The sequence below is a fragment of the Macrobrachium rosenbergii genome, chromosome 15, assembly GCF_040412425.1.
Source record: "Macrobrachium rosenbergii isolate ZJJX-2024 chromosome 15, ASM4041242v1, whole genome shotgun sequence".
NCBI lineage: Eukaryota > Metazoa > Arthropoda > Malacostraca > Decapoda > Palaemonidae > Macrobrachium > Macrobrachium rosenbergii.
The window spans coordinates 50,985,456-51,011,409 of NC_089755.1; the positions used below are offsets into that span (position 1 = coordinate 50,985,456).

The 25,954-nt window shown below is 36.6% G+C and overlaps 2 protein-coding genes across 8 annotated transcripts; both read right to left on the reverse strand.

Moving 5' to 3' along the window:
- Positions 1-1,737: 1,737 nt before the first annotated feature.
- LOC136846686 (ribonuclease P protein subunit p14-like) lies at positions 1,738-12,514 on the reverse strand. Of its 2 annotated transcripts, none has more exons than XM_067117742.1 (4): positions 12,359-12,514; positions 8,841-8,933; positions 5,365-5,452; positions 1,738-2,038 (listed from the first exon to the last, which is right to left on the reverse strand). In XM_067117742.1, exons 2-4 carry the CDS (start codon positions 8,888-8,890, stop codon positions 1,823-1,825), a joined length of 354 nt encoding a protein of 117 aa, XP_066973843.1. In that variant the 5' UTR covers positions 8,891-8,933; positions 12,359-12,514; the 3' UTR covers positions 1,738-1,822. The 2 variants fall into 2 exon arrangements, with proteins under 2 accessions (XP_066973843.1, XP_066973844.1); XM_067117743.1 differs by having other exon boundaries at positions 12,257-12,466.
- Positions 12,515-15,247: 2,733 nt separating this feature from the next.
- LOC136846688 (uncharacterized) lies at positions 15,248-25,320 on the reverse strand. 6 transcript variants are annotated; one of them, XR_010855487.1, is made up of 4 exons: positions 25,059-25,307; positions 19,181-21,946; positions 17,879-18,047; positions 15,248-16,403 (listed from the first exon to the last, which is right to left on the reverse strand). XR_010855487.1 is itself a non-coding variant. In XM_067117744.1 (3 exons), the coding sequence occupies exons 2-3, from the start codon at positions 21,910-21,912 to the stop codon at positions 16,217-16,219; spliced, it is 2,919 nt and encodes a 972-aa protein (XP_066973845.1). In that variant the 5' UTR covers positions 21,913-21,946; positions 25,059-25,320; the 3' UTR covers positions 15,248-16,216. The 6 variants fall into 6 exon arrangements, 3 of the variants coding, with proteins under 3 accessions (XP_066973845.1, XP_066973846.1, XP_066973847.1); XR_010855489.1 differs by having other exon boundaries at positions 17,869-18,047; positions 25,059-25,301; XR_010855488.1 differs by having other exon boundaries at positions 15,281-16,403; positions 25,068-25,320.
- Positions 25,321-25,954: the final 634 nt, after the last annotated feature.

The following is a 25,954-nucleotide window of genomic DNA, read 5'->3' on the forward strand; positions in this document are numbered from 1 at the left end:
TAACTGAATTACCTCCAGTTATCAAAGCAATCTATAAAAGTCATTTACCAGAAAAACTTAAAATACTTTACTGCCCAACATTTTCCTGAGCAATAATACAACACACAAAAGGGTAACTAGCTTCAGACAATCAAAAAGAACATAACTATTTTTCATCACCACTGTAAAACAAAGTAAAAAATCTTAGGCAGGGTGACAGTATTTTTAAAACTACAGACACAAATATCTATAGAAATTACATTATGCAGCTCCAAAATTAAAATTAGCCTCAACATTAAAAGAAGCTGGATAACTGAGTGTAAATCTAGTAAATTGGAATCTAAGATAATTCACTATGCACACATAATTAAAATAGACTGAAAGTAGTGGTATTTAGCAGAGCTTGAATGAGGCAAACTTGGAATGGATTCTACTTTGAAGCTACTTTCTCAATAGACAGGGAGACACCAAGGTCATCTTAGAACTCTGCATTTCTTTGAATGCTTTGTGTGATGCCATGTCTTCACCAGCATCATAGCCCTCTTTTTGTCATTATACTTAAGCCAGTAGGACTGCAAACAGACATTTTTTTTTAATAAACACCCCAAAAGAATCTGTGAATGTAATCCACAACTGTAATCTTTCTGAAGTACTTTACTATACAGAAAATTAACTAACATTCCCAGTCTACTTCTGCATATAACCTTTTCACTGCACGAGAAAACCATAGCAAAATACAAATATTCTCTCGGGTCAAGCTTATCGTTAATAATTCTGCATAAGACATAAATACAAATTTTTTCAACCTTTAAATTAGTTGAAATTAAAATACAAGACTAACTTTTATAAAAAATATAAGAAAGTCTGTACTTCACTTCATTTGATTATTTTGAAAATAGTACCCATAAACTCTTTCAGTCTTCATTATTCCACAACAACAATGTCATTCAACATATGGAAGAAAACATCTGAAATTATAATGAAGTACTACATAACAAAAAACTCAAACTCATGAAAGCTTTGTAATCCCTCCTTTACATTATAAAATAAAAAGTTCAGCTGCATGTAATCGATATGACAATTATTCCAACAGCTTATATACAAAACAAAACAAAGATGTCTCATATACTTAATAAACACCTAAAAACAAAACCTACAACACCATTAGAAAGGTTACTTTGATGAAAGGGAATTGACTGCCCTTGCAGTTTTTCTATCCTATACCTAATTCACAGACATTGTCCAAATGGAAGTGACTTTCCTGGTATTCCACTATTATATAGTAACTTTAATTTCATAACCAATGTACCGCATTGTGCTATAAATTAATTCACTGTAAGAGGTTATGGTTAATATCAAAATCAACGCAAACCAGGCATGCATGTGCTGTCCTGAGTAATATATAAATTACAATATTTTAACATGAAATTTATTTTGATTAGGGTTTTTATTGTTTTTTCTTTGCCTCTATATAATCAGTATAAAACATTGGTTAGTACAGGTACTTTCTTACTAATGAAATCCCTGACATTTCTAGCACAGATGTCGATGATTTCATAAAGAGGCAAGAGGTAAGGTCATATGGGTGACTTCTGAAAAACATGGTTCTGTTGACAAACCTAAAACCCCATTCCTATAACTTCAAAACACCCTGACTGTTGACAGATGTGTGTAATTGAACTTTTTACCATTATTTAAGATATCTTTATACTTACAACAAGAGCCATATATATGTCAGGTAATAAATAATTAGACATGTGAACTGCACACCACATTTATTTGTAAATATATGTATAGTCTGAATATAGGTGAGACAAGAAACATTATACAGTACTAATGAATGTTAGGTAATAATTCTCTGTGGTCCAGCAAGAGATAACAAGCAAGAAGAAGCTTGCTTAACTGTAAATACAAAGGGATACACCTCATCAAATAGTTTCACAGCAGAGCACATAGTCAAAGCTGCTCTCAACTTGGCATAATTCTCACTAGGTACTTTCACTATTGCTTTCCTTTCTTCATTAAATTTAAGGATGTCCACGGGCAAGCTTGCTGCAACCTAGAAATGAATTTGGATATCAGTACCCAAACAAATATTTCATGTTCACTTTCATACCTCATCTGACCATGTTTAATTATTAATATTCTTTCATTTATTTTCAGCATACAATTTAAATATATCCGATCTTGAAAAATGCAATTTTTAGATAATTAATGCTGAAAACATTCCACACTTCACATCTGGGATTTTTGAGCCTGAAACTGTTCTTTAAATACTAAAACATAAGAACATCCTGATCATTTAAGTTTTTACCTAGGTTTTTCCCTGTGCGGAGTTAAGACATGAAATGACTTCACCATTCTTTTCTGTCCTGTGCTCTATCTGAGCTAATTGGGCCAAAGTCTTCTCCATCATCTCTCCATTAATTCCTCATTTGTAATCAAATCTTCTGTACCCCAGTATGAATCTAGATATTCTAAGGTGACATTTTTCAGAAGTTTCTACACTGCCCGTGTCAGTGCCCACATTTCTCCTACTTTGAGTAGAATGTCCTTTGTACCCCTCATAAGTCTTTGTTCTCTACTTACGGGACATTTTTATTTACCAGTAGTTGTATTATCTAGCTTCATTTTATCCATGGTGTAGATACTCCCCCTTTGTTACTACTCTTTCAACCTACTTCACAATCCATGTGTCCTCAAGATAAAAAATCCTCTACCTCTTCTAAGACTTCATATATCACAATAGGGTTCTCAGCTTCCATATCTTCTCTATTTGCCCTTGTAATGCATTTTAGGCACCAACAATCTCTTACTCAATACATTCTGAAATCCTCAGCACATTTTCTAACAACAATCACATGGCCACTTTCCTGATTGTACTTTTTATTTTCCCTCTCCAATCACCATGAACTTTGTTTTGCTTTATAGTCTAATTTTAGTCACCTCCTCTCCATTCTACTCATCTACCTTTTACACTTTTCCACCAACTCTTCCTCTGACTCTGCTGGCAGCACTAGGTATTCTGCATGAAGCAGGTTTAAGGGAACCCCTTTCCTGTACACCTTAGTGGCTTATTCCGTTACTATGATAAACAGCAAATGCTCAGTGCTAAACATAGATGGTCATTAACAATCATCTCAAACTCCTCAGGTACACCTGCCACTGACTTTACTCAAGATGTAGTGTTATGGTAGATTAACATCACTAGGCTAATGGAGACTGGTACCCTCTGCCTTCATAAAGCATTTTTAATTATTTGTCTGATTACAGCATCAAATGCTTTTTCTAGCTCCACAAACTTGTGGTATACAGTAATCTCAAGGCACTTTTCCTATAGTTGCATCATTATAAAGACTATTTCTGTTGTTAACCTCTCTGTCACTTGAGTATTTACTTTTATCTTTAATCTCTCCATTTTTATCTTTTACATCTTTCCTTCTCCACTTTACTTTTCTGAATATTTTTGCCTATTCTTCTTTTTCCAGTCCCCAACTCCTCTTCTTTGACTTTGACACCTGCCTTTTAGCCTCCCTATTACCTTCCCTGCATATATCCTCTTCCTTGCCTGTCCTCTGCCAGAGCATGAAGGTTCTTGTCTTGGGTGTAGTTGCAATTAATAGTATACTTGAACACTGGGGCAGTCTTGCTGTGAATAAGAGTTATACAACACTGCCTATCCAAAGACAATTTACCTCCTATAGCCACCATAAGATCTATCTATAATTTAAAAAAAACAGCCCACTGAAGTCAGGATGAATCTTACTTAACCAAAATTCCATCCGAGCAAAAAACTAAGTTTTGGGAAGACTGACCACTGGATTTGAAATGATTTAGCATCAAATAGTCAAGGTCACTAAGACCCTGAATATTTTGCAATATATTTGGAGATATGTTCCACAGAAAAACCCATGATTAACTGAAGGCGCAAATGGTGATCCATGATCTAGCAGGGACCACTGTATGTCAAAGGATGATGAAAATGCATACACAAAGTTAAAATCACGAAAGAAAGTGCAAAAGATACAATTGAACAGAGAGAACGCATTTCATGTCTGACCATGGTAAAGGAAAATTTAAGCCAAAATGTTAATGATAGTGCTATCATCTCCATGGATACTAGAAACCTTACCAACTATGCTAGTATTATATGTTTTAAATTATAAGGGATTTAATGGTCTGTGAAAAGGAAACTTGGAAGCAGATGTGACATAAAATACTGAACCACGTTGTAAGGTACTCCAAACTAAGTTTTAAGTATATCTTAGTTTAACCAGACCACTGAGCTGATTAACAGCTCTCCTAGGGCTGGCCCAAAGGATTAGATTTATTTTACATGGCTAAGAACCAACTGGTTAACTAACAATGGGACCTACAGCTTATTGTGGAATCCGAACCCCATTATGACGAGCAATGAATTTCTATCACCAGAAATAAATTCCTCTAATTCTTCATTGGCCGGTCGGAGAGTCGAACACTGGGCCAACAGCTTGCTAGCCAAGAGCTCTACACACCCCTCCAATGAAGAACTGGTACTCCAAACTAGTATGTCCTGCTCTACAGACATGTGATGAAACACAATGGGGCTCACAGGACAAGCTTGGCAATCAATAAAGCAATAAGTTTGTTATAGATCAGTCTCACATCCTTCAAACCACACAAAAACACTTAATGACCAAATCTCATTTCTCTTATGGCTAAAACACATTTAAGTTTGCATTTAGGGGGGCACAACAAGAGTTGCTTACTCTGCATACTACACCAGTTTACCCTAAGGTCAATTATAACGTTGCTTATACATAATATAACAAAAATATAACACACGAAAGGTCAATGGATCTACATTCTCTAAAAATACCATCACGCTTTTAGCCACTTGAAAAACCTGTGAAGAGTAGATGCATAAATTACAAAATTTATTTATAAAAGTTTTTTGATGAATCAAGCCAAGAAAATTAAGCAGAAAAATTAATTTGAAGGTGCCAGGACTAATATCCAATGTTGCAGTTGTTTATGATGCCAATACTTGACTGCAGAAAAGTATAAAAATCACTAATTGGTCACTATGTACTGTACATACTGATTTTTTTTGGAAGTAGCTAGAATTATGGAATTTATATAGGAGCATAAGAGTAAACTTTTCATAACAGGATGATATAGCCTATGCACTCCTTACAAAACTTGCACAATGTGAACATTAAGCCAGTAGTTTTAAGTATAAACATAAGTTCTTATAAAGCAAGGCCCAAAATTGAATGTTTGTCAAACTGAAACTATTTATTAATGTACAAGCCTTCAGATGTGTAAGAAAAAAATTAAATTAACTCTTTAAAAATTATATACCATACAGTACAGTACAGTATACAAATTTACAGCATTCCTTACCTCTCCAAACATAGTTTTTACAGCTGTCTGGATGAAAAACTTCAACAAATCACTAGACATCATGTATTCCAAATCTGAACCATAATCCCTATTGATGACAAAGATATTAAAAAATACAAAAACAGTTAAAATTCAGTTGCTAACAGATAAAAAGATGCAAAAGCAATTACAATTCAGTTAATAAAGAAAGATGACTTTAATCCTTATTTAAAATATTTCTTTTTTTTTTACATACAAACCTATTATATTACAACAACCTATATTTCTTTCAGAAATACTGAGTCCTGTTTTCCTCCTTCTCATCCTGCATTCAGGTTCCACAGTGCCTTTATTGGTAAAAACTGGTCATTCTCTGAGTAAATACCCACTACTTTACAAGAACCTGAGTAGATATTTAGGTGTGGACATACTCAATACCCAGAAAATCACTGAAAAAATCATATGGATATAAAGATGTCCTGGTCCAATGAAACATCAGCTGAAGGTAAATAAGTAAAAAATACACCGAAGGTTCTTCAGCACAATCGAGTTTTCTGTACAGCGTATAATGGTATATGAAACTCTCAGCCATGGCCCATGAAACTCTCAGCTGCAGCCCATGAAACTTTCAGCCATGACCCAGTGGTGGCCGGTGTTGTTGGAACCTATAGCAGTGCCAGACACACAATCATGGCTAAATTTAACCTTAAAATAAAAACTACTGAGGCTAGAGGGCTGCAATTTGGTGTGTCCGATGATTGGAGGGTGGATGATCAACATACCAACTTGCAGCCCCCTGGCCTCAGCAGTTTTTAAGATCTGAGGGCGGACAGACAGACATATAGCCATCTCAACAGCTTTCTTTTACAGAAAACTAAAACCAACAGAAGTCTTGAGCCTAACAAATGAGCATGACATGTGCTGAGCCTTGTCCTGTGGTAAGGTCACAAGTTTCCTAGCAAAAAGAGCAACGAAATGCCCCGGATGTCTATGCCCATGAGACACGGGTCAGCTTATGAGGATGAAAATGAAAGGGCTAATGAATCTGAAAACTTCCCTCTTTCAGGTCAAGACACTATTTTCCCAGCCCGAGAAGAACCCTAAAAGAGTTCAGAGGTCTGGTTAAACAAATCATTTATAACTAACTAACTTACCTACAGCCACAATAGAGCCAACTGAGTGTGAATGTAAAGATTTGTGTGCCAAACCCTATAAGCAAAATTCAACAAAGCTGGAAGATGACTTCTAAGTGATCTTATTTAAAACTGCATTTACAACCCAAGTCATCTGTTCAAAAGCCACAGGTTGGAAAGGTCTCACTTCATACCTTTGACTTTAAGCTTGGTTGCCTGAGATTTTGAGGTAGAAGAGTACACACACAAAAAAACTTGCCTTAGCCAAAAGAGATTGCATTTTTTGTGCCAGTAGATAAGAACAAGTGTAATCAACATTTCTAAATGATTTAGCTCTCTCAAAGTGATGCCTTACAGCTATGAGACTCTCACCAAACAAGTCGAAATGTTCCTTACAATTTCCAAAGCTCTCTGCACACACCTAGGTAAAGTTCACTCAGCTGTCAAATACCTGATTTCTCCATGCTCCAAGGACAAATCTCATGATCAATGTGGCGTTCCCCTGAGGAAGATCTCTATTGCAAGCTGGCACCTTCATCAAAGACTGTGATATGATCAATTCATCAGACATTACCTCCAGGACTTTGGTGAACTGATGATTGGCAAAGGTTTAATACCTTTATTTCTAAAATGCTGTGACTACTTCCCAGACCATTTTTCTGTTGCAGCCAAATCTAGCATAAGGGGTGTTGGAAGAGAAGAGAAGAGAAGCTGTGGAGAAGGAGGTACCACTGTAACTCCCACAAGTAAGTCTGCTATGTCTTGCCACTATTTGGGATGCTCAGAGAATCTCTAGAGTTACCTCTGATGGATGATTCTGTGAATGCCTCAATCGATACTGAGATGAAAATCAGCACATTAGAAATCCGAACAAAATAACTGTCCCAGGTAATTAAGGACAAGAAAACAGTAACATATCCAATACCATAAGATTAGTGAAACACTCCGATTCCTAAATCAAAGGGAAAGTAATCTGCAAACACTAGAGGAAAGAAAATGAGTCCTATAGAATGACACTCAAATACACTAATAATAAAACATAAACAAAGTCAGTAAATGAACTTCACAGAAATTAGCCTCTTAAGAAAAGGATGTAGAAATTAGCCACTTAAGCAAAGAAAAAATGTACTACTTAATAACAATATGGTAATTAGATTACATACCATACACTAAGGAAAAAAAGGTATGTAAGAATAATGAATACAAAACCACCCCATGGCCTGAAGATTTAAAGGTTCCTAATGAGCGGCAGAAGCAAGGGATACTTCACTGTGCTGTGAAGCTTCGTCCTAGAGACCAAACATACATATACAGTATATACTACTGTATAGTGTATACATATCAGCACCCAAGGTCCCTCTAACTACATAAGACCTGGGAGGGCAAGACAAATGGCTGCTGATAGCAGCACATAGACCTCTGCAGACCCTTCCACATCACCAATCCCTAGCTAACAGGGACAATAATGTCATATACCAGTAAAAATTTATCATGCAAAATGCAGTGGAAAGCTGCTGGCAATGCCTCTCAGCTACTACAACCCTGAAATAATACATGCAGAAGATACTCCCCAACTAATGATGGAGATAAAAAAGCATTGAATACCAATTGTTCAAAGGAAAACTGGTGCCTGTATCAACAAAGCACAGCACTTTTGGCCTGTGAAGAGAACAGTCATTAATGAATACATTAATCCAGATTATGCAAAACACTGGTGCACTATCTGATCTTACAGAATAGAAAAGGAATACAACTGAAAATCATTTATAAAAACAGGAGTAAACTGAAGAAAATCTTCGAGTTTGGACTGAATATAGAGTTTAGGCCAAAGGCCAAGCACTGGGACCTACGAAGTCATTCAGCGCTGGAAAGGGAACTGAGAGTGGATAGGTCTGAAAGGTGTAACAGGAGGAAAATCTTCCAGTTGCACTATGAATTATTTGTTAAGAGAGGGTGGATAGCAAGATGGAAGATAACATGAATGGAGGTACAGTAAAAGGAATGAAAGAGGTTGCAGCTAGGGGCCGAAGGGACACTGTAAAGCACATTTAGTAATGCCTACAGTACACTGCATGAGGTGCACTGACGGCACTATCCCCCTACGGGAGAGGAAAAATCCTCAGAAACATATTGAAATACAGGAACAAAGATGGCACACACACTGGGATTGAGGTAAACCACTACTAGATTCTCTGATCTACATGGTTGATGCCCCGGCCTGTAAGTGTTCTTTTTTAGTGTGAAGGAGCTGCTGGTTGTAGGATAGGCAAATGTATACTGATGGGCTTGTGTTCTCAAGATATGCATTTTTACACTTTTGGGACACTACAAATTAGTTTATACACCAAATAAAACAATACTTACATCTCAACATCCAGATACCAATGGCTGCAGTCCAATTCTTTCATCTTCATTTTTATTTTTTTAAATTCTTTTAGCAGGTACTAAAACACACCACTGCAATCAAAAATTTAATTCATAAGACTGGGAAGTTGAAGGTCAAGAATACATGATAATTTTTACTGCTTAAATATTTTCCAATTATCTGCAAATATAGACAGTTTACAAAAGCAAATTCACTATCTTTATCAGTGATATTCAAGTAAACAGCAGATTTCATTACAGTATTCATAAAACAAACCTTTTTTATATCACAGTAATTACCAGTACTGTAATTGTTTTATACAACAGTAATTACTGGTACTTGTACTATAAAAGTTCATAGTGTTATACAGATGACAGCTTCCTACTACAAGGTGGCATAGCCGATCAAGAATTTTTAATTCAAGGGAAACAAACACTTAACAGTGAATGCCATACGTACCTACATACATCAAGTAACAGTTCTCCTTACTGTACATTACAGGTTCTATATTAAAAAACACGTACAGGTTCTATATTAATAAACAAAAATAATATACAATTATATATATGGAATGTGATTTAAAAAGAAAATTTTTATAATACAGTAATAAATATCTTTCCTAGTTGTACAAACCTATGTCTACGGACATTCCTCAACTTGAGATATAATCAGTCACTGGAACCTAGTAAAAAACGTAATGAACATGTGTATGAGTAATAGGCAGGCATTCTGTCCGAGAAGGGACAGGAGACTGAGGGTACTATGCAACGACTGCCTTAAAGTTCACAATCTGGAGACCCAGTACGATCATAGTGACACAGTAGCAGTGGTTCCAACACATGTTCACCGTACACACCAAGCAAGAGGGTTACCATGCTCACTGGACTGTGCCATAAGATCGGTACTGCCAGTGCTGGTTTATGTACCACAGGCCAGAGATAGCCCATACATAAAACTGGGTTCCAAGCCATGGTAAGCCATCCTGTGAGGCTCCCTATGTTTAGTGAAAGCCAAACTAGCAAAGGCCATGGAAGAACAGAGAAGATGAAATCATGCATGCATTCTAGGGCCTGTGGCAAATCACCGGCACCAGGCTTGCATTATAATAAAACCCAAACAGTCTGTCCAAGTAACTATGAGCACTGTCCTGAGGAGACCTGTTGCTTGCAAACCCCTTATCAGTTAGTACCAAACACCAAGTTAGGGAAAAGCACTCACTCAAAAGGCCTACCAGGCTTCTTGTGAGAGATCTTTTATGACTTGTATTCTTCTTCCTACACAGGAAGAGAAGAAGATGAGGAAGAAGAGGAAGAGCTTGACAAGGAAGAGGTCAAGGAAAAAGGAGAGTGCTCATGCTTCTTCACCTCTTCTTGCCCTTAGCCCGTGTCTTGCTCTCCTCTTCAAGAATGGTAGTTTGATTGATGCCATGATTGGATCTCCCATGGGAAGAACAACCACTAATGGAGGCCCAGCAGCACCAGGTGCAACAACAGTAGAGGATAGCAGTCAATGTGATAAAGGTAGGAATGTTGACCATTCTCCTTCCTGCTTGTTCACTGTTTCAGTCACATGTTCTTAAATGTAAAGCCAATCAGTCAACATTCCTATGAAGGTAAAACTCTGTGCATGTAGTTTTTTTGTGGTTGCTTTTAAGGGGACTTTCTTTGAAAGGGCTCTTGCAGAGCTGTGGGAATTACTAGTCTTCATGAACCTTCATTTCGAGGTCCTTTAAGCACCATGCTATTGCACACAACTTTAGCTATACTGCACAAACTTTAATTTACTGGAAATCTTAATATTCTAAAATTATGAATGATTACTTTGGGAATTTACCAAGTATTAATGGGCTGGACATTATAGTATAGCCACAGTGGATGAGTCCAAGACTGGGAAGTTGAAATATAATACAAGGACAACCTCAGTCTAGTGTGTGGGTGTTTAGTTCATTTTACAAAATTCAGGCTGTCAAGCCAAGCACTGGGGCACTTTGGGCCATTCAGCAATTAAAATAGTGAAAAGAACAAGTTAAATCGGTTGGAAAGCAAGATAAAAGTGGAACTTGGAGAAATCTTCACATTTGCACTAAGTAATAGCTATAAATGATGGACAGCAAAACTGAAGGAAGCAAGAATAGAGGTAAAGTAAAAGGGTAAAAGGTGGTTGCAGCTAATGATATGAAAAATGTTTGGTAATTTCTTTATTGGAGAAAATGTATGTCAAGAGACATGAAAAGATACCCCCTTCATGGTGGAGTAAAGAAGGAATATTTCAAGCAATATCCACGTTTAAATATTTTCATCCACCAGGTAAAAAGTGCTTTAACAAGGTTTTATCACAATTAAGTGCCCTTTTTAATGAATGACAATAAAAATCATGCAAACATATTCCCTTGCATAAGAGAGAGGAATGGCTTCACAACTACATACTCGAGACCACTACATCATATCCACCGTCACACATTAGATGGGTACAAGACACCCCACATCCAGGCACAAAATATTGTAAAAATATGTGACGCACATGGTGGAAGCCTGCACAACCATGCATCTGGCAGTGCAATAGGTTGTAGGCTATTCAATAGGTTAGGGAAGGCTGAGTTGCAATGTACCCCTATAATCCATTCTGAAAAACAGCACTCTGGGTCAGGTTAAGTGGGAGTACCCATGTCAAAGCCCAGTCAGGTAGAACCTAGCAATCTAGGCTACATTTGGTAAGGGAAGCTAAGGAGTTCCTAAGGGTAGTACATAGACGGAGGGGTCACAACTTACATGTGGGGGGGGAGTTATTTCTAAGCAAGAGCTCTGCAAGGAATATTACTTAGAAACTTATTTTTCCTACACTTTTAGTGTTGCTGATGAAGGAGGTGGTATTGTTTATTGTTGGTCACCTATTATTAACCTCATATCTACCCAACATGGTTGGGGAACCTTTGGGAACGCAAGGTTTTGGAAACGTTGGGAGAAAGACTGGATCGCCATGTTGTTATTATGGAATGGTTCCAGGCATGCGCAAGTTATCAGGGAGCCATATGTTCAAGAAGGGATTGGCTAAGGAAACCTATTACATAAAGAACTATACTAACCTAACATAGCAGGCCGTGTTACTTAGTTGGGGGGCTCCGCCCCCACGTGAAGGAAACTCCATTTTTTACCAAAAGCTCCCCTATAATACAGCGCATGCGCGATAGCATTCCAGGATGGCCAACGTACAACTTCTGTGGTTAATTACAAGTCAATTACAGTCGACCGACAAAAATAAGGATAAATTCTTAATAAGCAACCAAAATACTACAGGGTTAAATCAATTCCCAAAGTAATACCCCACGTGCAGCTCTTGCATAGTTCTACCCCTAAAGCTAACAGCTTCCTAGCCTTCTTAGTAAGTTGCTTGACCAAAGAAACTTGCAGCAACTTACCTTACAGGTAAGCAGGCCTACACTATAACACTGCAACAGGATAAGCGTTTAGTTTACAGCTAAGCCAAGGCTGAACATAACAGAGGACACGTCGCAACCTACCGATGAAAAGTGTCAAAAGAGCAGCAACGATTACCCTACTACCATTCACATTACTATGGTACGATTACGACATTCAACTTTCAAGCAGCAAGCTAAATCTAAAGCAGCAATATAATAGTAGTAGTAATACATGAGATTTGCCTCTGAAACGGCTCTCTTGCTCCTCGCTCTGTTTCTCCTTGGGTTGTGTTTTGTTTTAGGTTTATTGTGTCTGTAATGCCATATACAGTATATATTTTATAAATTCCTTCCTGTTTTCGGACTTTTCCTACATAGTGACCCCCCAAGGGTTTTAACCCGGTATGCATCCACCTTTGCGGCTAAATAAAAAAGTATACAGTACCTTAGTTTAACCAGACCACTGAGCTGATTAACAGCTCTCCTAGCGGCGTGTTTAGCACAAGCATATATATATATATATATATATATATATATATATATATATATATATATATATATATATATATATATATATATATATATATATATATATATATGGAGTTAAATGCACAACATATTCTGTTAATGCCTCTTGCTTTTATCCCTATGATAGCTAAGAATGTTAACTCAGTGGCCTGATTAAATATATATCAATAATAATAATAAAATAAAAAGTAAATAACTCAGGACCTAGTTGTCAGCTACTAGTAGTCGGAAGCAGCAAAAGTTGAAAAGTAGTTGGCTAACAACCTCATATTTAAAGTGCTAAGAACTGGAAGGGTAACACCTAATTATATGTATAATATATATATATATATATATATATATATATATATATATATATATATATATATATATATATATATATATATATATATACATATATATAATTATACATATAATTAGGTGTTACCTTCCAGTTAACAGTTCTTTAGATATGAGGTTGTTAGCCAACTACTTTTCAACTCTTGCTGCTTCCAAATACAAGTAACTGACAACTAGTAGGTCCCGAATTTACTATTATTGTTATTATTATCGGTATACATTTAACCAAGCCACTGAGTTAACATTAGCTATCATAGGGATAAGAGCAAGAGGCATTAATGGAATATGTTGTGCAATTTGACTCCATTAACACTGGTTAACACTTCCGAAAATAAGCTTTTAAACGTGCCCATGTGACAGTGACTTTACTGAAATGACACCCCTAAAATGTACTGTGTAGTCTATCGTAGTTCACGAAAGAATTTCATTTTGGGTACTTCTTATCGAGTGCACAGCTAACAATAACAATATGCTATGTGATTCATGAACTCAAAGATTTAGTTCAAGAAATATTTTATTTTTTTCTGGTAACGAGCCACCAACAATTCTAAAGAAAAAAAAAAAATAGCACCATTTTGACCTATTTCTTTCCAGTTCTTTTTTCCCGGGTAGTTTTGACCCTGGAGGTTTCGATTGGAAATTTTTGGCACAGGAGGCTTTGCTCTAGAAAGTTTTGACCAAAGGGTTTTAACTATTAAGGTATTGTCCTGCTAGGTTCGGCCCAGGGAAGTTTAAACCCAGATTTCAACATAGGTTTTGATGCAAGGAATTTTGTCCTAGGAAGCTTTGACTAAAAAGGGTTGTCATGTGAGGTTCCAACTCAGGAGATTTAAACTGGGGAGTTTTGTTCTGAGTTTTATCCCTGGTGGATTTTGGTCCAAGAATGCTTATCCTTTTGGGTGTTTGTTTACCTAATGTAGACCTACAGAATGTACAATCTTTCACGGCATCTTCCATGTACAATGCTTTTCTGGCCAAATATTCCTAAACTCTTCTCATTACATATCCAAAACACATCAATCTTTGAGACCTTTGTCTCTTATCTAGCCTCCAGACACCATACCTCAGCTCACTCTTCATTCTACAGTAATACCTTTCCAAAACGACAGTAACCATGTTTCTGCTGCCCGAGTAGTGGTTCTTATGTACCCATAATAACTTTCTACCAAGGAAATCTTTATTTACCAGTGCACCTACTCTCTCTCTCTCTCGCTCTCAACTGCTTCACAATCCATTGTATCCCAAAGGCAACAGAAATGCTCTACATCATCTAAGACCTACCCTTTTATCACAACAGAGTTTTCAACTCTATTGTCTTTCCTATTTGCTCTGTATTACATTTTTGGCAATGAAAATCTTATATTTTATAATCCTGAGCACCTATTTTAACACTATCCATTAAGTTCAGTAAACATTGGACTTCCGCCTCACACCTTTCTCAAATCCACATGGCCACTTTCCTGACTGCTTTTTCCTTTGCTTCCTTCCCAGTTCCCCAAGTTTTGCTTATGTTGATTTTCAGTCCTTTTCTCTCCATTCCACTCTTCCACCTCCTAAACATTTTCATAACCTCTCTCCCAGATTCTGGTGTTAAGACTCGGTCATCTGGATAAATGGCACAGTGCCCATCTTTGATGGACATCAATATTCTCAATTTGTGTCAATATGCATGCTGCTGCCTTCACTCTAGATCTAGTGTTATGGTATGGGTAACATCACTAGCTTAGAGAGTCTCTTTGGTACCTCTCTGCCTTCATAATGTCAATTTAAATATCTTTATATCCACAAATGAGGTAATATTTTCTTTGCCTGGTACTCTTCCTGTAGTTGACTCTAGAAAGACACTGACCAGACAATTATCAACATTAACAATTTTTTGTTAACATCTGTTTCATTATTTTAATAGTATAAGCCAAGTACTTGTATTTCTTTGTAATTTCCACATTGTCACTCTGACTTACTCTCATTTCTCGAGGCAAAGTTTCTCCTGTCACTCACTTGAGAGAGAGAGAGAGAGAGAGAGAGAGAGAGAGAGAGAGAGAGAGAGAGAGAGAGAGAGAGAGAGAGAGAGAGAGAGAGAGAGAGAGAGAGAGATCAATATGGGGGGCTAACTTACAAAATACATTTTTGCATTAATTCTATATTGCACATAAATAAATAAAATTACAAATTTACCTGTATTCTTCTGTAACACCATTACATAAGTAGGACATAAAAATAAAATCTTCACTATGTTTAAACCAATACTCAATTAAAAGCCACTGTAATCAAAACATGAGTTGTGTAGGATTTTTATAACCAGACTTGGTAGTGACGGATATTTGTACAGTACTGTATTGCCTTCCTTTTTTGGAACATATACTAGTTTTAGAACAGTAACTTCAACTAAGGTGCAGTATCTTCAGTCACAGAAGTGTTATTTAACACAAAATATTTTGAAAATGCATCCCCATGGTGATTTCCTCTCGAGTTCCATTTCTGCCATAAAACTCCCAATTACAGAACTTACATGATCTTTGCTTTCCTCAAGAACAAGTAAGTGTAGAACTGTTGCTGCAGCATTACGCAAGTGTTATTTAACACAAAATATTTTGAAAATGCATCCCAATGGTAATTTTCTCTCAAGTTCCATTTCTGCCATAAAACTTCCATTACAGAAATTAGATGATCTTTGCTTTCCTCAAGAACAAGTGAGTGTAGAACTATTGCTGCTGCAGCAACAGTTGCAACCAATTTTCACAGTTGATAAGACACTCCTCGTCACCAAACATGGTGCCATCAGCACTAGCTTTCTCTTTCATATCTTGTTCTACAATAAGCATGCAGTAACTCTCCTGAATGTCCAGTTGTCTGATTGTCCAGTTCAGTACATTTCTCTCCTTAACAGCCAAGCTACATCATTTTTCTGGCAAGTTTGTTTTCTCAGATGCCTGTTATTTCCTCTCTTATTTTTATAAGGCAGGTCTATCATTTGTTATGTAAAAGAATATGCTTTTTAATTTCCAGTCATCTTCAGGTCTATGACTTGTCCAACACTCTCAGTCTTCACATGGAAAAAGAGAAAAAAAATTGTCACGTGTTAGGGACTGTAAATCAACTGATTTCTATGAAATCCTTCCCCTGTAATTTTCTCAACTCTTCTAATTCATCACTAGTTAGCTTATTAATTGTGTTGAAGGAAATCTTCTCATGTACAGTGCTTTCAAGTTCTTTCAGAAGATAACCAATAGTCTCACAAGTCATTTCTGAGTTCAGCAGGGACAATTTATGGCAGCCATTTCTGCAGGGAAAAAAAAACATATACTGTATAAGATACTGAAATTGATAACACAAATCACAAACACAACACATAACTAAACAATATATAAATGTACATGACTACTACAGAGTGGATAGCCAGACAGATAAAAAGGGCCAAACCCTAGTGTTGGGAACTGTTTATGCTTTTGGGGGGCGGGGGTCCCACTCTGCTAATGGGCATTCAAGGTCAGAAATCTATATTGTCAGAGGGGAATTTTTTTTGGCTACCTAGAGCATTTCAGTGTAGATGTAAAAGCTCTACCATAGATCATGCAATTAAAAGACCCATACAATGGACTACTGAAAATGGCACTTAACACCAACATACTGTACTTTAATTTTTAAAATGTGCTTGATGCTAGCTTTATTATTTTCTTTTTTTGTGGAATTAGGCATAACTCTTTTGTTTCTTAACATATTATTTTTCAGTGCTTGTTCCAAAATAGTATTGTAAAGCAGGCTTCAGTTTCATAAAAGTTGTAAGAGCATGTGAAAAATTTTTTAGCGACAAATGAAAATATGTTTAACTACCAAATGGCTAATATCACATAACACTGAACTTGATTTAAATTTATGGATAAATTCAAACAATAGCATAACTCTTCTAAATTAAGATTAATAAAAACTCAAAACAAAGACTGCACAGTCCACAATAGCATCCCAAGGCTGACAAGTCCATGATGGGAAAAGGAAGGAAATGCACACACTGCCTTGAAAATAACTTATGGATAAATCAAAAAACCATTTTAAGATGCTCATTTTCCAAAGATTCAATATGCTGAAAACCTATATAAAATTTGGACTTTCATATTTTCAGATGAAAGTGGTGATTGCTGAAAATAGATGAAAGTGGTGATTGCTAACTCAGGATTTATTAACTCTACCTGATAGGCAGTGCTAATGTATGTAACTAGAGTAAGTGTGGAAGGCTGTCCCAGCTTTATGACAGAAGCTGAAAGCTGTTAATACCTCTGATTCTGAGGTCCCAGCAGAACGTCTGAATAAACCAAAATTTTGTATATAGTGTAGAGTAAAATTTGGATTCACATGAACATTTCATTACTGGTGGGGTCAGACTTTTCAAGGAACACTTGACAGTGCAATTGACTCAATATATTAATTCCTGCAGCACACCTGGAGGTGCATCAAATTGTGACACAAACAAACTATACATATCTATATGCTGATATCACATCATCTTTACTATGCATCTGGTAATTTAAAAGTTTTAAGCCTTTCACAAAAATACAAAAGTATGAAAACGAGGCAGTTAGATTAGACATTGGACATGGACAGACCACTTATGAAAAATCCTCATTACAGAAGGATTACCTGTACACAACAGCTAACCACCTCATCCTACCTTTCATATGTACAGGTACACTACAGTATCTGCCATTTTATGGTAGCAAGATAAGAGGTAATTTGAGAAATTTATACTTTACCGCTAATCACCTTGCCAATTTCTCCTTCTCATTCTAAGCTTAATCCCTAGTCAGGGTCACTATTTTTGATGAGCCTTATCCAGGTGTTTCTGTCACTCACTGAACAGCTCATTTCATAATTTGTTTTGGCAATTTTTATGGACAACTACCCTTCCTGACTCCAACTCTCCCTTCTGGGCCTGAGAAAGATAAAAAGCATAATCACTAGTACAATTAGCAATGCAAAACTACATAGCATAAACTAGGGGGAGAGTCCATTTGAAAGGCATACTTCTCTAGCACACATTCGCACTTTTGTATAAGACGCAATTCCGCTAGGCTTAATGGACCAAATTCTTCACCTTACCAAATGCACTAATGATAATTGTCTGAATCAATGAGAAAGGTTACTTAGGTTACTGGTTCCTGCAACTTCTTGTAGAAAAGTATAGTTTGGGAATGTTTTTTCTGCATTCCTAAGGTCCTTGAATATGAAGATACATTTTTCTCACTGGACAAGGAACAATGTCCTCTTTGTCTCAGCATGATTAAAAAAAGACAGAAAAGTGATGGGTGCAGAGGCCTGATTCAGGCTACCTGGAGTGTCCTGCTATAAAATCACAATAAAAACCAGACCTGTTAAATTCTACTTCTTATCAATCATTACTGAAGAGTGAATGAAATCCACTGATCTGTATAGAGTATGCTGAAGTCAGAGGAAGACCATTCTCTAGATAGGGTTCAACAACAAGCTCAAATCAAAGGTTAGTAGGCAGTTTTAGAAAGACTCTTCAGTACTAACAAGGGGCCATAAATAAATATCTAATTGCATTCTGCAAAACCTCATCCTCACAAAATGCCCTGACCTTTGGCACTTCTGTAGAAGCTACATCAGGTCCATACTGCTCAACAACTTGAGGAAAAACATCCCAAAAATCGTCAAACAACAAAGGGTAACAACTCGTCTTCACCATTCAAGAAACTAGAAAACATACCTGCTTGGTCTAGGCAAAGGGTTAAAACTGCAAGGTTAGATATAGCATTGCTGCCTCTGGTGAAAAGTCTCTGTTTCATAATCTAAGCTATAAACTTCTGAGAGAAATGCATATCCAGGATCCAACGGAATCAACGAAATAATGCTGGCATAGGAACTCCTCCCACCTGTGAAATTTCCTGGGGACATCTCACTGCACTTTAAAGTAAATAAGGGGTTGAAATAAAATTATCCATGGTCTCTGGAATAAATTTTCAAGTAAAATTATAGGTTTGTTTCTTGTACAAACATTAATGATGCATATGGGAATGTAATTACAGTAAACATTAAAATAATTACCTTCCACTTATTAGCTTCACCACTCCTGCAATCCATTCCTTATGTTCATCATTTGCTTCCATTAGCCTTAATTCAAATTTTCCTGTATAATCCAAATCACACAACTCAGAAGGGGAGCAGCTGAAAGGAATGGCAAGTGTTATACATAGTGTTCTGACAGTTTTGTAAATCCTACTCAAACTTATTTTGAACGTGCTGAATGCATCAACCGAGTTCAGTCTGACACGAATTGCCTCCAGCTTATCAAAGGAACTCAAAATTTCCTGCTCTCCTAAACCACCAGTGAAACTAGTGAGGTGACCCCAAGGGTTCAAAGACAAAAGTAAGCCATCTGACAATTTACTGCAGGAGTTATTTTCATGGTTCCAAAAGTGGAATTCAATCATAACTGGATCTATTTTCCCATCTGCCTGCATACACTCCATCTTCTTACATCTGATTTCTTTCAGTGTGGTTAAAAGTTCTTTGATATCATAAGGATCAACATTAGCTGGGATTTCAATCTTTAAAGTTTCTAAATTCACATCGAGATCACGATAAAAACTGAGCCCAGAAACAACATGTTCATCATCCAAAGTCCAAACTGACTGAGGCAATTTGTCAACAATTTTGCAACCCACATCCTCATTTTTCAGGGTTTCTAAGTAAAAATTCCACCAAAAGTTGAAATCTGTAGAAGATATATTTGCCTTCCTCAAAATCTCAAATATTTCTGACATTTCATTTACCTTCAACATCTCTGTAATTGCCAAACTTCCTGTCATATACTTGACAACTTCCAGTAAATTTTGCCATTCAGTCTCATTTTCCACTTCAACATCTATATCTTTAAATGAGAGGCTGCCACAGCTTCCAAGAGTTACACTATTAGCCAAATATGCTCCAGCTAGATATTCCATTTGCGTTTTATGAAGAAAAACAAATGATCTGTTTTGTACGGGACTGTTCTCTTCTGATTCGCAATACAAATAGGTGGATAAAAAGTCCAGTACATCAACTGATCTCCAACAGCATTCCATCATGCTTTTAAATTCTTTCTCTGTCAAACACATGAGCTCTCCTTCAAGCAGCAGTGACCAAGCTTGTTGACCTAAGTAGAAAAATATCTTGTCAAGTTCATACTCCAGTTTTCCTCCGTCTTTGTTCTCTAAAAGCTCTATGTCCTTTTTCTCTAGTTGCTCATAAAATCTTTTTTGACAGAGCTTGAAGATTTCCCAATACAACATAGTAGGCGATGCAATTTTGGAAGCAATTCTGGAATCCAAACTCCACAGATATATAAGAAGAGAAAGAGTTAATGGAAGTTTCAAATGTTTACCTAAACCTTTTCCAGTAGTTTCTATATAATTTAGAAAAGAATTAAGTTCTTCAGCACAGCACACGTCATCTTTTTCCAGTGTTCCAAATACTTTCTCTGAAAAAATTTTTAAATTCCTTTCATCAAAGCCATGTATTTGTACTGGAAGGGCAGAAACTTTGTACTTTCTAGCAATAAAAAGCACATCGTCTTTGTATTCGGGAAGAGTAGTCAACAGAATACATTTATCATAAAATTTACAAAAAATATCCCCAACAAGATTTAGAGAGTTGCCTATCTTGGCTTCTTCAAAACCATCCACAACTATAAGCACATTAAGGTCCTTCAAAGTTGGTATTATGTCACCATCATCAAAATCCTCACAGGTTTTCACCAAACATTCTTTTTTCAGAAACTCTATCAGTGTCTTTGATCGAACTTTGCGAACTTCAACAAATATTATCAAATCAAATTTATCAAGACCAGTTACATTTTGATCACAATTTTTGCACCACTCATGGATTAAATAATGACATAAAAAGGTCTTTCCACATCCAGATAATCCATACATCACAATAGCAGAAGGAATCTGTTCTGGGCCTTCAACTCTTTCAGTAACATTGAAAATCTCGGCTATTTTAATGTTGTTTTTACTGTACTCTATATTCAATGTAGTAAAGATTCTCTCAACTTGATGTTTACTTAAGGGAGTTTTCTCTATACCTTCCTCTGTTATCCAAATGTGAGGATTAAGAGTTTGCAATTTGCTATATGATGACTGAACCTCTCTTTTCCCTTCATTGATCATTTTAAACCTTGAATTATTTCTAAATTTCCTCACACCATCTGAATATGTCTTGTCATCCACCTGGCTAATTTTTGCAGAAAGAATACTCTGCATAGTGTTTTCCATACACCTTATATTATCTGAGAAGTCTTTGCCAACAACAGTTCCAACACCCAAATAAATGTCGTTAAGAATACCTCTAAGAAAGTCAATCAGAGTAATACATTCACTACACGTAATTCCATACTGGTGGCAAATTCTGTTTCTCATTCTTTTTAATTCTTCAACTGCTGATTTTGAGTCATCGCTCAGATTATCAAAGAGATCTTTGCATACTACTGTCATGACTGTACATGCAAAAGATATATCAAAATCTACATTATTCAGGTCTAAATCTAAAAGGTCATAATGGTCTTTTGTGAAACAATCCTTAAATTTCCTATTGCTCCATTTTTGAGAGACTAAGTATTGGCGTAAAGTCTTACTCCCTCCATTGGAATTCAACATGTGTGAATACATTGCTCTTACAACATCACACAAGACATTTTGTCCAACTACATTCACACACTTAAATAACTTGCTGAACTGAAAGTCATCTTCACAGTATCCTTTTTCCATATGAAGTGCTGTATCCGTACATGAAGCCATTTTGACATACAGTACAGTGGTCTTCTATCCGAGCCTGCAAAATTAAGATCACATTAAGCTTTGTTTCATCACAAACCATTAATCACGTTCATGCCAGATTCATGGTCTTGAATTTCTCCATAATCATAGCCTTTCATCCAAGAGCAAAAGTAATAATTTAGTCAAATATCAAGTGTAACACATGAACCTACAGGTATTCATCAATCACTACTAAGAAATCAAGTGCTGACATCATAATGACATACATTAAGATATGCTTCTGCTGACAAACAAGTCTTTATATAAACCTACTCAGAATTCCCTAATAACTTGATGGGTCACTATTTTCCAGCCTTATCCATTAGCTAATTCATCTTTATTGACATACTTTACTTCTTTCCTCTTAATAATTGATACAAGGGTAATTTAAGGACATTTAAAGCCACAAATATGGGCATATAGTTGATTGGTTTGTAAAAAAAAAAAAAAAAAAATCTAGTCTTGTTATAAAAACTCAGCACAAGAAAACCTCTTAAACTGAATCAAAATACAGTAAATACCTTGCATAAAAATATAATTACAGTAATTTAAATGGCTGAATATTATCACATGTAAATAAGCATACAATTATATTTTAACACAATTTTGCTTTGAACATTATTATTATTATTATTATTATTATTATTATTATTCAGAAAATAAAACCCGTGTTCATAGGGAACCTGTTTCTTTTACAAATGCTTTTGTGATCATGCAGAAGGAGAGGTAAAGCATCTAATAACCAGTTAGCACCAACAATGTAGTGGTTATAGTATGCGTTAAGTTCTCATTAAAAGGATACCTCCGTCTCACCTGACATAGAGCCTGTTATATTTTTTAGCATCTGCAAAACTGACTCCTAATTTACAGAAGGAAGTTTTGATTCTACCTGAAAGAGCATTGGAGGAAAATGGTGTGTGAGAAGATTTTTCTGCTTGAAGAAGCACTCATGGTGTTTATGTTTTTAACACCAGTAACTATGGAACACAAAATCTTCACTTATAAGGCAACCTTCCTAGGTCACACAAGATATCTTTTGACAGATTTCTGGGAATTCTGACTAATCTTTGGCATTTATACGGTATAGGGCACCAGCCAGAAAGGTATTTTCTGGCTGCTATATAAGCAAAGCATAAGTTACTTTGCTTATAAAACATGATCAATTCTTGCTGGGCACTCCAATTAGGCTATGAAGAAAGGACCTGATGACCTAGCTCATGAAAGAGGCTGATTGATCGGATAATGGATCACACTAAATTAGAAACTGAAGAGAAAAGTCCATGAACTGTTCATCACAACAATGGCAGGGGCAGGGGTATATCCAAAACTAAATTTTCACTGAAATAATGAACTTAGGTCACCAAATTCTACTTGGCCAGGGAGATGCCTTCATCCCCTTTGGATCCCATAACCTAAAACATTAAACTAAATACATCTGAAAAATACTCCATAATATGTTGGATGACATATTAAACAAAAAGTCATAATTTCTGCATTTTATTGGTATACAGTGTTTTCTTAATGGACACAATGAGCTTTCCCTCAAATTTCAACCATTTTCCTTCTACAGTAAGCAAAAATCTTAAAAAATCTGAAAAAGAAAGAGACAAGGACTGATTTCTTTAAAAATGATCCTTATTTTCCTTTCACCGTGACACCATACAGTAGGCTATTTGATTAATGACGTTCTTCCATCCATGCTAATGGGTAATTCTGTCTGTACTGACTGTTGCAACATATGATGTCATTAAATGATTCAGCGTGTGCAATGCTGCGCCGTGTGTTCTGGAACATTTTTTAATCATTAATTCTTTTGTGTTAAGAAACCTATGGCATCATGACACTTCTATGCTTAAGATTTCTTTCCAGGTTTGCTAGGCAGCCATTCTTTGGTAATGGGGTTAATTTGTGTCTATATCTTCATACCAGAAACTAGTCTGGTAGCAATGTAGCTTGGGCTATTAAAAGTCATGAAGCAAGTTACTTTACAGCTTTCTAACCTGACTCAGGGGGCCATGCACGTAACACCTAAACAGGGCAAGTGTAGCTAAGAACAACGGGAACAGGTTCATAAGATGAAAACTAACCTAACCTTACCTAGGATGCCATATCCTGACCTAACCAGATCTTACTTTCCTGACCTCACTTAGACCACTGCGCCCTGACCTGGCTGGGGGGGGGGGCTTCCCCCCCACCTCATGTACCCCCAAAAGCAACCTTAACCTTCCATTCAGATGTAGTGCTAGAGCCTGGTCCTGTCGTTCAGCAAACCACCCATTAGCCTAGGTCCATCAAGAAAACCATATTTAGATAGAATGAACTGTGTTTTTGTTCAATATTCATATTTTGGTATTTCTACATAGCAGCTCCGCCCAAATTATTACCTTGGAAATTGATTTTTCCTAAACTTTTAGTGTTGCTGATGAAGTAGGTGGTGTTGTTTATTGTCAGTCAATTATTATTAACGTACAACTCTACCCAACAATGTTGGGGACCCTGTGGGAACTCGGGGTTTTGGGTGGGGAACTACACTGGGAGAAAACCGGGTGTATGGATCGGTTCTGTGCATTCGCAAGTCATCAGGGAGCATATGTTCAAGAAGGGAATGGCTAATGAAATCTAGGTAATTCTATTTATTAGCTCCATGCCTGTTTTTACCTTTTCAACTGGTTTTTTCTACATTTTTGGACTCCTGATACTGGTGGTGCACTTGTTTGTTGTCGGCCAAATGGAATGTCCCTTCGCCGTGTTTAGTACTGGCCCGGGGGGGGGGGCGGTAACCATACATTAAGTTATAGCACTTGCCGGACAGGATATGAACCATTCCAAACAGACGTACCCGTGCTCTGTCTTGTGAAGATCGCGTTCGGAAACCCCTTGTTGGATGGACTTCCGGGGTTAATTACAGGTTAATTACATTTGTGCAACAAAAACTGCTGGTAAATCCATAATTAGCAACCAAAAAATCGTAGAAAAAGTCAAGTTAGAAGGAAATCGCCGCCTCGGAGCTACTACTTAGATCTACCCAATACCATATCAGCTCTGAGGTTAATTACAGGTTAATTACAGTTGACCGACAACAAATAACTGTAAATTCTTGATAAGCAACCAAGTGTTACAGACTTAACTGGTCTTACGCATCCATGGGATCACGATGGGGGGACAACCGCAGTTGTTTGCTTAACGACCTTCCAAGACAGGATAAATACTTCATTTGGGCTCCCTTGCTTTTCTGAAGTCTTAGGTTTGGCTTAGCTAAGCCCGTAATGGCAGTGTTTGTGTCTTCTTTTCATGTCATACCAAGGATGACGTAAAGGAAATCAACGGTCAGACATTTTTTCCTTTGTCAGTTTTGTGCTTGCCTGCCGGTCCTTACCAATAGTCAACATCGGGTTTAGTAGTAGTAGTAGAAAGCGGGGTATGCCTTTGAAACGCCTCCCTTGTATGTGTGTACGTTTAAGTTTTTTGTTTCTGTGATACCATAAATCTTTTGAAAATTCTTTTCCGTTTTCAATTTCTTCTTGTGGCAGATCTGCAAACAGACGTATATTAGTAGTGGGTTTTGGGCGTTGTCTCTGAAACGTCGATCTATCTCTCCTTTGCTTGTTTTGTTCAAGTTTATTGTCTCTGTAGTATCAGGTATTTTCAATAAATTCCTTCCTATTTTCAACTTACTCTTTCGACAGATCTGCGGATAGTAAGATGTTAGCTATCAGTTCATTCTATTCCTAATGCTGCTATATGCTGGGCAATAGAGTAAAAAATGTTTTAAGTTTTCAGCTATTTCTGCACAAAATAAACATTTTGTGTTTTCCATTTTTAATCTCTTCCTGTCACTTAATTCATGTGTGTCTAATCTAGCCCTATTGATCATCATATTTTTTCCAGTGTTATCATACCAAGATCCTTCTCCTATGTTTCCATAAAATTTTCCATAGAATTTTAATGTCGAATTATCAGGCGGACAAAGTGTTTTATAAATTATTTTATTTGAAAAAATTATAATTTTCTACGAAAATGCAGA

Coding starts and splice junctions, on each gene's coding strand:
- LOC136846688 (XM_067117744.1), bottom strand. CDS start 21,912: ATGGCTTCATGTACGGATACAGCACTTCATATGGAAAAAGGATACTGT. Junction 16,404..19,180: donor GTGAAGCTAATAAGTGGAAG/GTAATTATTTTA, acceptor TTTTCCCTGCAG/AAATGGCTGCCATAAATTGT.
- LOC136846686 (XM_067117742.1), bottom strand. CDS start 8,890: ATGAAGATGAAAGAATTGGACTGCAGCCATTGGTATCTGGATGTTGAG. Junction 5,453..8,840: donor TGGTATCTGGATGTTGAGAT/GTAAGTATTGTT, acceptor TGTCATCAATAG/GGATTATGGTTCAGATTTGG. Junction 2,039..5,364: donor TAAAAACTATGTTTGGAGAG/GTAAGGAATGCT, acceptor ATTCATTTCTAG/GTTGCAGCAAGCTTGCCCGT.